This window comes from Homalodisca vitripennis, chromosome 6 (assembly GCF_021130785.1).
Source record: "Homalodisca vitripennis isolate AUS2020 chromosome 6, UT_GWSS_2.1, whole genome shotgun sequence".
NCBI classification, from domain to species: domain Eukaryota; kingdom Metazoa; phylum Arthropoda; class Insecta; order Hemiptera; family Cicadellidae; genus Homalodisca; species Homalodisca vitripennis.
Window position 1 is genome coordinate 87,881,220 of NC_060212.1, and position 13,119 is coordinate 87,894,338.

The window sequence follows — 13,119 nt, forward strand, 5'->3', positions numbered from 1 at the left end:
GTATCGTGCACAGCCAAATTTATTATCCAACTTTTACTCCAGATTACGCCAGTAATGAATTAAAAACAAGTAATGGATTGTAAATACTATTTAAACATTATTATAAAACCAACCTCAATGAACAAAGCTGTGGATGTTTTCACATACGGTGCTCTAAACTGTTGGCATTCCTTCCTTGATATTGTGATATGACATTACAGTGTCTAAAAGGAAGGAGTGAAATTAACAATAGAAGTCCTCAACAGTTCATTGTTAGCAGACTATTGCTCGAAAAACAACAAGAAAATCTTATAAACGATTATTTTTAAAGTTGCATGGATATAAGAAAGATTTCTACCTTATACCGTAAATATATGGGAATTAGGTAGAATTTCCGTTTGAAAAACTTCAAAGCATCATGTTACATTATAAGTCATTTTACTTATTAGTCTAAGAACTTAGATTATTAATATTGCGTGAGAAGCCGCGGGTAACGGCTAGTTTTATATAAATTGTCTATACTATAGCCCGCATTTCTAAAACGAGAAATCATCACAACTATTGAAACTATCGCTATTTGTTATAAAACTTCGTTCAGATATTCTTGTAATAAAGAATCATTTTAGTTATATAGTCCCTGTTACAACCACATGTATTTGCCTTATTAGAGACTAAACACTTTTCAAAATTAATCGAACAACATTTTGCTTCCATGTACATTAACGGCTTCAGAATTTATATTTCTGTGCTTTATGTGGGATAGCATTCATAACTAAATAGTCTTTGCAGAATGTCGTATGTTTTCAGTTTCAACATGGATTATGCAAAACATTATGAATATTATCTTCGTGTTCACAATTGATTTGTTTATATGTATCGAACATGACACAAATCATAGTGTAACAAATATTTGTTAGTTAACTTATATTTTTAACTAACAAATCAGTCAGGTCTGAAGGAAGTTTTCTTATCTGACACTGCAAATCGATGAGCGGCTTTAGACGTTTCCTTAATCATTATTGTTAGTGAGCAAGTTCCTTCACTTTTACCAATAGCCAACATTTCGGGTTGATTTGGTCAAATTGTCCCCACGGTGCCGTCACAATAGTAGGGTCTGTTGTCATGCCCGTGATACGTTTCCCAATTATGAAGAACCCAGCGGTGGACCCCGGCTCGTGGTGGAGGGGCAGGTATAAAGGCACGGCTCCACGCTCGACCGGTAGTTAGTGGCAGTGAGGATATCGTGCGCCCGGTATGTTGCTACTCCAGGTACGTTACGTGATTTCCGCTCATTCTGCCAATCTCAATGTACATTCAAATAAACTTTATTTTGATACTGCAAGGGTTTTGTCCGTTCAAGGTCATCACATTACAAAATTCTATGCAGTTTAGTTGTTCTGTAAGTCTATCAATACCACGTGAGACCAAGAAACTAATTGGCAGTTAGTTATACGTTAATCCGCTTTTAGCGAAGTCTATCAATACCAAGTGAGACCAAGAAACTAATTGGCAGTTAGTTATACGTTAATCCGCTTTTAGCGAAGTCTATCAATACCAAGTGAGACCAAGAAACTAATTGGCAGTTAGTTATACGTTAATCCGCTTTTAGCGAAATCTATCAATACCAAGTGAGACCAAGAAACTAATTGGCAGTTAGTTATACGTTAATCCGCTTTTAGCGAAGTCTATCAATACCAAGTGAGACCAAGAAACTAATTGGCAGTTAGTTATACGTTAATCCGCTTTTAGCGAAGTCTATCAATACCAAGTGAGACCAAGAAACTAATTGGCAGTTAGTTATACGTTAATCCGCTTTTAGCGAAGTCTATCAATACCAAGTGAGACCAAGAAACTAATTGGCAGTTAGTTATACGTTAATCCGCTTTTAGCGAAGTCTATCAATACCAAGAGTTAGAGAGCTTTTAGCGAAGTCTATCAATACCAAGTGAGACCAAGAAACTAATTGGCAGTTAGTTATACGTTAATCCGCTTTTAGCGAAGGCTGCGGTACAAATATTGGGTGATACTACTTGGTGTCCAAGTAGGAACTATCAAGTTCATTATTTTCACATATAAATAGACATTAATTGTCAAATTCTACATTTTCACGGGAATACGTAATGGATTTTTATGATCAATACACGTAAAGTAATTATTTAATATGAAAAACTAAAGCAAAACATTATATGAATTATCAAATACTTAAATGTGGATTAATTTAATGTCGTTCATTAGAACGGCATTTAATTTGTTCAACTTCACATATTATTGCATATAAATTTATGTCTGAAGAATTAATTCTTCACATACAGTACATTAGTACTGAAATGGCTTGAAATAGAACTATAACAAATCTTTCATAACGTACAGTATATGTTTAACGTATCTTTGATGAGCCACCAGCGAAAGTACCATAGACAATGTAGCGGAGAACGTGTGATGGGTAACGTATATACATACCCACACAATAAATTCACTGTCGGTGTTGGAATCATATTCAGAATAAACATTTTTAAAACGACAAAATAATAAGGCTGTTCGAAGATAACATATTGTCTTTAGCTTAGACACTTTTCATACTTATAAAATACTTAAATGTTATTAATTTACGATAAATGTCTTAAAATACTAACACACAGAGATGATCCTTCGTAGTTAATAAATAATTAATTAGACTTTTGAAACCATTGGCCCGTCCTTTGCCATATACTCATATACCTTACCATCTTATTGAAAGATCCGAAGAAACAAAATGAACTGTAAAGTTTCCAGACATTTCACGTTCGATCTGTACTGATTAATAACCGACAATTTTTCATAAAAGCGAATAGTCCTATTATTGAAATGTTCAATGGCTTATTAACGAAGTTACCCAAGATATGTTTAAGCATCATCGCCATATAAAGATTTTCATCAATCAGTTAGGCCTCATGTACAAATGGGGGGGGGGCATAAGCACTACAGACATGTCCATATTAATGGGCCGAAGGGTAGCTTCTAGCCGTGAGCTACTACGCACTCGCATCATCAACACGAAACTACATTTAGGTTGCCGTACCAAAAGGGCACTAACAAATTTTAAAATTCAATTTTATTGAAACAATTTTACACTTTAAATATTAAATATTAATAAAAAACACTACTTTTTCCAAATTGTTTATTTTTTGGACGAGGCCTTTCGAAACCAAAGGTTTCATCTTAAGGCAACTCCACAAATAAATTTTTTTGTGGAGATGCCTGAAGATGAAACCTTTGGTTTCGAAAGGCCTCGTCCAAAAAATAAACAATTTGGAAAAAGTAGTGTTTTTATTAACATTTAGTAATATTTAAAGAATTTTCCAATTGCTCCAAGAGTTTACAATTTTACACTGTTTTAATTTATTAAAATTATATAGTCCTCACAAATGTGCCCTATCTATAATTACGATTTTCATTTTGCCAGAAACTTTATCACTTCTCCAAACCCTAGAATTGATAAGAGAACACATTAAGCATAAAATATCACTTTTTTGTCTAACTTTAAGAGGGCAGAAGTCCAGGGGGGTGGGGGTTGTATTTTGACCCTGAAAGGGTGCTCTGAATTTCTTGCACAATTTCGGAACACTCTATTCTGAAATGTTATTAGAGCTAATACTACTGATGGCAAACTGAGTGCTACCTATGCGTTTGTAAAAACAAATCACGGTGTACCCATTATTCACCAAATGTTTACATGGTAAATATTTAAATTATTATACAATAATGTTAAATGGTACTTCAGTAATAATACTAGTAGGTTGTAGTATAGTAACTGAACTATTCTTTACATTGTTTAAATGTAAGATGTGAGGGTTTGAGATAGGATGATATAGTGTATGTATATAAATATCACCTTTAACCCTTTTCGAGACGAAAGCTTAATTAGCAGAATCACGATGACCTTGGTATATCCAGATTGATCCTTAATTTTGAGATTATCTTGTTTATTACACGGCCTTTTCATACCGTACTTGATAGTTTTTAATTTCATACCAAAGTTAATAAAAACTGCAAATAAAAAAAATTACAACCATTGAATCGATAAATCGTATTAATAACAAACACATTTATAATTGTATACTAATTTTCATATATAGAAGATCTAAAGTGTAAACGTATGTATTGTTCACGATAATACACCGTTCTTTACATGTAGTAGTGTATCATAAGCAGGTTCTCAATGATAAAAGTGTTTCGTAGGTTAACTTATACAAAATATACAATCTCTTAATAGAACATACACTGTAAAATTGTTCGTAAAAACATTTATGTAAGAGTAATCGTAATAAAGTTACTAATTGATCTGAAATGATATTCAGTAGATAATAATTGAGTGCTGCGATTATTTACAGCCACAGACTGTCGACAAACGACTAATTAAACCTTAAGCCCAATCAAAACAATGTTTAATCGAATGATTATCTCTGTTATCCAAGAAAGCATCAGAGAATCACGTTTTCGGGAGTTGTTCGTGATTTGGATAGAGATCAAACTATGAAAATGTTGATCAACTGGTATTACATCCAGCGTTGTGGCTGGCAGTATAAACTAGCAGTGTTAATATGAAAGCAGTATAAACAAGGATTATTCACTGTTTCCACATAATTTTATCACGTGAAAGCTTACGTGTTAATGTTTTAACCATTGCATTTTTATGACGTAAATTAAATATGGGTCTAAGGTTTAACTGATGTAGTTCTTTTATTAATTTCACTGTCTAAGAACTGTTTATATTAGGATATAGCAGAGAAACGATTTTTTATAAAAAACTAGGAGCTACCCGTGGGTACAAAACCCGATTTCCCATTTAATTACAAGTACTTCACAGGCATTTAAATTTACAAATTACTTTAAAAATCTCTCCGGAAAATAAGTGATGGTCTCTGTAGGGTAGGCGCTCTTTGGGTTATTAAAACAGAACGTGACACAGTTTTCATGAGTACCAATTAAATACACAATTTTATCTGCAACATTCTTTAAGATTTGAATATATAGCGGCAAAAATGTTTTCTTAGCACTTATTATCCATATTTTATGATAATGGATGAAATAATAAATGTGTAATTTTAATCTTAGTCAACTCACTTCAGACCTACTATAATTTTGAAACAAAAGTAGACATGTTCAGTGTTCATTGTTACAAGATCCAAAGCTAAACAAAATTCCTACTGGATTTTATTTCATGTTTAACGAGTGAATAAGCATTTCTGATTTGAACCCATTATTTTTCGCGTTCCATAGAAGAATTTGCCTTGTTGTCACGATAAAAAAAGAATAGAACTTGACATGAGAAGTCTACTTCAGTCATTACCTGATTACTTTCTGCCCTTGTGAACTTTTCTAGTAGAAGCTATCCCCGGCGCCTTAGTAGCATTTACATTGTTGCCGTGATATAGAAAATATTTTCAAACGTTAATCTTAAAACTCTATTTCAGTCAAAACGTTTTTGCTGGACTTTAATTCTGGTTTGAGTTATTTCCGGTATTGTATAGGCATGTGAATTTAATTAAAAATTGTATCGTTCTAAGCCATCGGGAACTTGAAAAACAAAACTTAATTTTCTAGTTGGAACACTATTTAGATCTTTGTGATGAAAATTATTTGTTTTTCTAATTAGGTTATAAGGAACGTGTGTGTGTGTGAAATATAGTTTTTATAGCATACCAGGAAATTGGAAAACAATAATACAGTTTATCTGTAGGTTGAAACCCTACTTGAGTCCCTATGCGTAATTGATATAAATAAAGCATGTTTTCCCTGTGATGAAAGTGTGAGGGATTTGTGTGTAAAAGTTGATCTTTCTAGGATACTGGGAAGTAGGAAAATAAAAAAAATGTAGTTCTTGTGTTGCAACCCTTTTTCAGCCCTTAAGGGTGGTTGAACTTCATAAAAATACCTTTTTTTGTTTAAGTGATGAGGCATGCGTGTCTTATATTTAATCTTTTCTCAGGACACTGGAAAGTTCAAAAACAAAATTATATTTATTCTAGATGTTGAAGCTCTATTTTAAACCCTTAATTTATTGTTAACCATTACAAAAAAAATATTTGGTTTATCTACAAAGTATTTGTTTAAGTGATGAGGCATGCGTGTCTTATATTTAATCTTCTCTCAGGACACTGGGAAGTTAAAAAAAAAAAAAATTATATTTATTCTAGATGTTGAAGCTCTATTTTAACCCTTAATGATTGTTAACCATTACAACAAATATTTGGTTTATCTATAAAGAATATTAGACACATGTGTGTAAAAATTCATATTTGTATGAAACCGAGAAGTTGAAAAACAGAATATAACTCTTCTAGGAATTAGAACCTCATTTCAATCCTTACATCGTTAATAATTATGAAAGAAAATGTGTATTTCTTCAATTTAAGCCATGAAGTTTAACTATGTAGTAGCGTGCTAAATTAAACTTTCTGTGACGTTGTCAAGTTGGAGAATTAGTAATGAGTGAGTGAGTTAAGGTTTTTGATTTTTATTGGATACACTTTAGCGGAAGCCTACTACTGGACCTTTCGTGGACCTTTCATTCCTGCGTGTCTGTCTTTCGTAGGATATCTCGAAAATGAAGTGAGCTATGAACTTGAAACTGTAATAATATTTATATGTGATGAAAACTGAGTTAGATGATGGTACATATAACTCGATGGGATTTTGCTGAGCCTTACAACGCGAGAATACTGTTACATTGGTTTTATAGATAACGAGAAAATAGAAACTAAATAAATTTGAAATCCAAATTAACACACCCATGAGATTTTGAAACTTGTGACATATTAACATATATGGCACACATAAAACATAATTTTATGGTGTGTAGACTTCTACTATCGCTAATTTACTGCTATGAATGCTAATTTAATGACACTATTATATCACTATTGTAGTGTGAATATATTATGTGGCTAGATATGTTGAGAAATATTTCATTATGTAGACTATAAATTTTACAAGAAAGTTCATTTATACAAGAATTTATGAAATGATTTATGATTTTCGTGTAAATTTATTTTTTGCATGATTGTCTGAACATCTATCTGTCCGTAGAACATCTCAAGAATGAAAGGAGCTATATATTTCTAATTTTGTATGTAACATCAGCAAAGCCTGTTACGAAACGTGGTGTGGCGAATATAGAGATTATTGAGTTACGTGTCATTAATTGTTGCTTAACTAGGTCCGGTGACCATGAATGAAATTAACGACTGCAAGCCTAGTTACAAGCGCAAGCAAGTAATGCACTAATTGCTTTATCACATACACAGTTACTGTTACAAATACAACAGAACTGGTTGTGATTTATTATGGAATGTCAAATATAAAACAAATATCTATCTGCTAAAACGTACCACGCTTACGCTACCTGAGGTACAACTTAAACTTTTGTATAACATTAAGAAAATGTTGGAGCATGAAAACGACTAATATCTTTATAGCCAAGTTTGGTATGGGTCGGATCGTAATTGTCTATATATACAAAGTTAATAAAGGAAATTGGCGCAACGTATTCTTGAAAATACCTAAATGTTTGCTTTCTAAATACAGAGTGAGTTTTATGTCCTGGCACACCTGGATATAATTTAAACGGCCCGAGATGTCCCTATCATGAGACCACTCATTTTAGAGGGAATAAAAAAATAAATCCAATAATGCAAACTAGAGGTCTCTACGTTTATTTTAACAGATTTTTATGACAAATTTACAATTGAGTAAAGGGGGGCAACTAAACATTTTCAAATACAAACCCCTATCATGTCTCAAGTTTTTACACACGTCTAGCACACTATCAAACAGCCGAAGGTGAACAGTTTGAACACCTGCTACATTAAAACAGGTAACTGTTTTCAGAATTTGCGTTAGTGTTGACTCATGTTACGATAAACAGGACAAGACAGTTACTGATTTTATTATTGTAAATTTGTCATAAAATCTGTTTAAATAAACGTAGAGACCTCTAGTTTGCATTATTGGATTTCTTTTTTTATTCCCTTTCAAATGAGAAGTCACATGATAGGGGTTTGTATTTGAAAATGTTTAGTTGCCCCCCTTTACCCCCCTTTAGAAAAGGGGGGCAAAATTTTCAACGTCTTGAAAAATTAAAAAGATATTTTATAATAGGTAGGGTCAAGGTTTCACATTGATATCTCGGGCCGTTTAAATTATATACAGGTAAGCCAGGACATAAAACTCACTCTGTATATTACGATATGTATTTGAATAGAGTATCAAGTTTTAAGCGGGTTTGATAAAATAAGCGCATAAAATAAATAAAAAATACATATTACTTTCAGAAAGTATAAATAAAAATAAAACACAGAAAAATATTTCTCAAACACTTTTACGCTATATGCGGACTACTCGTAGCATCCTGATTTTTTCCAGTAAATTACAATACATACTTATTGTTCTAAGTAGTAGCGTTGTATATTACAGCAATTTTTGGTTGAATAGTACATTTTCTTAATATTTGACGTTCCTGTACTCGCAATATATATATATATATATATATATATATATATATATATATATATATGTAGGAATTTCTTAGGTTCTGGTATAAAATGACTGTGCCGGACACTAAACTCAGAATAAGAGTAAGACCACAATCATTGTATTGTGATGCAATTTTCTGAGTTCATGATTAAAAGCTTTGTGAATTTGGGTGAATATCTATAGTAATGTTATTGCGATATCTATACATATACGAGTACTATCATTAGGTGAAACGTAATAATAATTTTGTATTAAAGCCCATAATTATAAAAAAAATTCAGACTAGATCTCCAAAAATAAGTATCAAAGTTCATCAGGTGATTGTGTTAATAAGATAATACAAATCTCACCCAGCTTTGTTTCCGCCGTTGTATATATTATGTTTTACTTAAAATACGTCATAACCCTTATACTAAGCACGTTATATTAGTGTTGCAATTTGTGATGAAAAGTTATAATATTACGTACGTTTTTTAAAAAGCATTCTAAAGTAAGAAGATTCCTTTTACCATTAAACTAAAAATAAATACAATTTAAATTCCCTTGAAATAGAAGCAAAGGGCAATAGTGCATTTTAGTGCACTCTTTCTTTTATAATATAGCCTGATAATTTTTTCTTCGTCAGTCTCGAAAGTATAAAAATGGTTCAATTTGGTCGTAAGAAATTGAATTTTGATAAATTTGAACAATATAACGTAAATTTTTATTAGTATGATTGAAAAAATAAACACACACACATAGGCTACAGACAGATACGATAGCTAGATTGAATCATAAAAAACCAACCTGTTATTCATGTATACCTTCACAAATCACCTAGTTATCTAGTATTAAACTTAAGACGTAAGAGCTAAATTGAAAGTTTTTTTTTGAAAACTGCAGTCAGTGTGTTTGTTACAATCGCCCATCATCTAGAATACACACTATGGGTTTACTTCAACTAGATGAAACCTTTAATGGCGATTACGCATCCTTATTTAAAGGTCCTACGTAATTTAATTCTAAGAAGAGAGAATTAAATTGTTTATTCCTATGTGTCCTGTTTAATTATAATAAAAGCTAGGGCGGATTCTGATACTTCTGGTACAATCTGACCACATGGCTTCGTTGAAATTGAACACAAAGTTTCAATTCTATTACTGAGGTCCATAGGTTATTCTCAGATTTCCTACGAACAACCAGACAAAAAATGCATTTTTACAGCCATCCAGTCGACACAATTTTGCCACCTTACTGATAGATTCCAATGACAATAGTTTCCATATATGTTTTGAATGTTTAGTGTACAAGTTTGCATGATATCAATGGTACACATTGAACGAGTGTACTACGTTTGTTTACAAATTTGTTTGTTCTGCGATTAGCAGAATAGCAATGTAAATATCTTCTTCAACAATCAGTTAGATCCTATACAGTTACATGCGCCATTTTTATATAGATTTTATATAATAATGAGTATTTATGCAAAATTTAAAGTGATATAGGTCAATTTGTTTTTGGGAACGGCCTATTGTGAGGACTGATAGACACATAGATAAATGAAATTTCCGGTCCCTAAAGCTCAGCCAAATATTATACCCGAAGATCGGTAACTCTTACAAAATATCCATAAACCGCTATTTACTTCGTTTAAACGACAGGTATATGTTATATGAAATATAAAAAAAGATGTTACAGTAACAATTCTTCCTATAACCATAACAAATGGGATGTTGTGTTTGATTCTCCCTAATTCAATTGCTAGATAAGCCGCTGGTTTGCAGACAGTAGATCTCTCAGTGTCTATAGTAGCTGTTCTGTTAATTAATTACCATGTACAGGATCACTTGACATTAGACAGCAACAAGACCACCCGCGGGACCCCATCAAATTCTACATATCATCTAACGTAATATCATCACCTGACATATGTTACGATAATACTAAATTACTATGATAATACTATATAGAAGAATTAACTTAAACTTCAATGAATAACACGTGTAAGGTTCGAAACTTTAATATAGAACTTATGCTCTAAGTAAAAAAATTAAGAGTTGCAAACTTTCCGACAGTCAAAATTATCTGTGGTGAACAGTATAAAGACCTAATGTAAATAATGATCAATCTGACATTTTGGGCTTAAAATGGCTTAGATAATACATCCTATGTTAAAGGATTATTTAACAGGTTACGGTTTATTACTGTAGTATACGAGTAGTAATGCGATAGTCGCATATGAGTAAATTTGTTTATTTTTATACAACTAGTTATAAAGTTCAATATTTTGCTGTCGTAATTTATTGAAATGTATAGGGTTACACATTAACAGTATAAGCTATGCAACTTTACGTTACTCAGAATCTTTTCTTACAAATTGTATAATCCCCTCTAAATATTGTACCACTTGAAAGTTTGGGCTTAGGAAATACGTTCTACGTAAATAAATTCCATAATAGATTGTGTTTCATTCAGTACTATACAAGTAGAATTACGAGAGTTAAATATGATTCTTTTATATTTTATAGTATATTTACACAACCGAGTTTTTAAAAGAATAAATCTTACCATATTATAATTTTATTTATTAACTTACACCGTAATTTAGCCAACTATTAACCAAAATACACAAATTTGAACAATTTTGGCAAAAAAAAATTTTACATCCGCTTTCTTTTGAAACAATCTACGCACTAAAAGTTCAATATAACACCATTACTTCTATATGTCACAAGTAAACTCTTGCATGTGACTACGTACAAACAATTTGATCTGAAAGTGAATAATTTGAAGATTCAATTTGATGCATACAGGAAACAGACGCTAAATGAAGTGTAACTAAACATTTGACTTTTTTCTTCCGAATTTATAATATACAATTTCACGTACTGCTTGCATTAAAATTAACTTGACATCTAATAATTCCGTGGTTTAGTCGAAATTAGGGAATTCGTCTTCCTTTCAACTATTCTTCTTTTTCTCTACAAGTGTACTTTAATCAGTTAAATTAAACTGATTAGATATTTAATTAAATATGAATGTTTAATGTTTTATCATTAGATATTCTATAAAGAAACAGTGAGGTATAGAACACCATTAAAAATATGCAAATCTGACTTGGTCTATTTATTCTGAAAAGGTAATTAGAATAAAATTTAGAGGATGGAGGCTGTCATCTAGAATAAAAATGACAGAGTGTGAGGTATACCACCGATAGTTTTTTATGACCATATTTCCTTCATAGAAGACAAGACAACAAGAATTACTGTGTATTAAAACACAGACACACGAAACCCATGTTGATCAAGCGGTGGCAGCAAATTATATATATATATATATATATATATATATATATATATATATATATATATATATATATATAATTAGAGGAATACAATATATAAATACAAACACTTGGTGATTTTTTTGATGAATTTTAATACAGTTATATGCTTTTTTTAGAAAATACACTTTTTTGTGATTTTATGTTTGAACTACATTTTATTACTAAGAAAATTACTTATCTACAATAGTTTTAAAACACCAAGATTTGTTTTTAAGCCCCATAATGTCCGTGCTACGACTCTTTTAGTAAAACAATAATGTATTATATTTTAATACATATAAGCTGTGATAAAGGGGATCAGAGCAAAGAGACTACGTTATATAAGGTTTCTAATTTCACACATAGGCTGCTTAACTAGTAAATCTATCCGAGATGGTCATATGACAGTTATATAACCGTCATAGTTCAATGACGTTTTCTATACGAGTGCCGAGTGACGTTTTCTTAACTAATGCCATCAAAATTTTCCTCCTATCTCCAATTTTTTCAAAATGTATGTTTTTATTGTTAGAATTGCGTAGTATTCATACTTATACGTTAGAATCCATCCCTTATCATAACATATGTTCTACAAATACTATCAATTTTCAAGAATTAAATTTCCACCAAGTTCTGTTATAAAGTCACCGAAGAGGCTAGCAAGTAGCTAATGAGTGCATTATGCAAAGTAAATATAAAACAGTGATACGTCTTAAGAGTAAAAGTTTCGTCAGTGTGAGCTTCCCATTGCAACACGTGGTGTCCACTCTCATGAGGTGGTCTCACGCCAGAGCCTCCCACGGTCCTTGTAGATCCTCATTGACATCTCCGTGTTTCTATTTTTTGCAGTTCGCACACCGCAAGAGTACTCCATGAAGAGTATTTTTATTCAATGCTAATTTTAAGGTGTGTTTGCACAAAATGGAGTTAAGTATTAAAATCACTGTACTTCAGCCTGGAGGCTGGTTAAAAAAGTACTTGTACGTTTATACGGTACTTGTTTTTAATTGATATCAATAGATCTAGATCATCTATAGATGGATCCATAGGGGGAAAAATTAAAACAGACTGTATATGACATTATTGGTAATATTTTGTAAGAGGATTGGCTAAAAAACCTTTGGTATTGTCTCTTTTGGTTACTTAGTGTTTGGTTACTGTTGAGTTTTACTAATAACGAAAACTTTTAAAATTAAAGAACACTAACGGGAAATTACAAGTTCACTTCTAATTTTAAGGAATATCGTAAACAGATATATAAATTTTGCACAAAATGGAGATGAGTTTTAAAGTTACTGTATTTCAGCCTGGAAGCTAGTTAA

The 13,119-nt window shown here is 31.6% G+C and overlaps 1 protein-coding gene across 1 annotated transcript in view; it reads left to right on the top strand.

Annotated features, from left to right (window-relative positions):
• Positions 1-1,205: 1,205 nt before the first annotated feature.
• LOC124364539 (extensin-2-like) overlaps positions 1,206-13,119 on the top strand; it is a 35,327-nt gene continuing 23,413 nt past the window's right edge. The window contains exon 1 of the mRNA XM_046820099.1: positions 1,206-1,248. Within this exon, the coding sequence (XP_046676055.1) occupies positions 1,234-1,248 (15 nt within the window). The 5' untranslated portion in view covers positions 1,206-1,233. The remainder of the gene's footprint in view (positions 1,249-13,119) is intronic.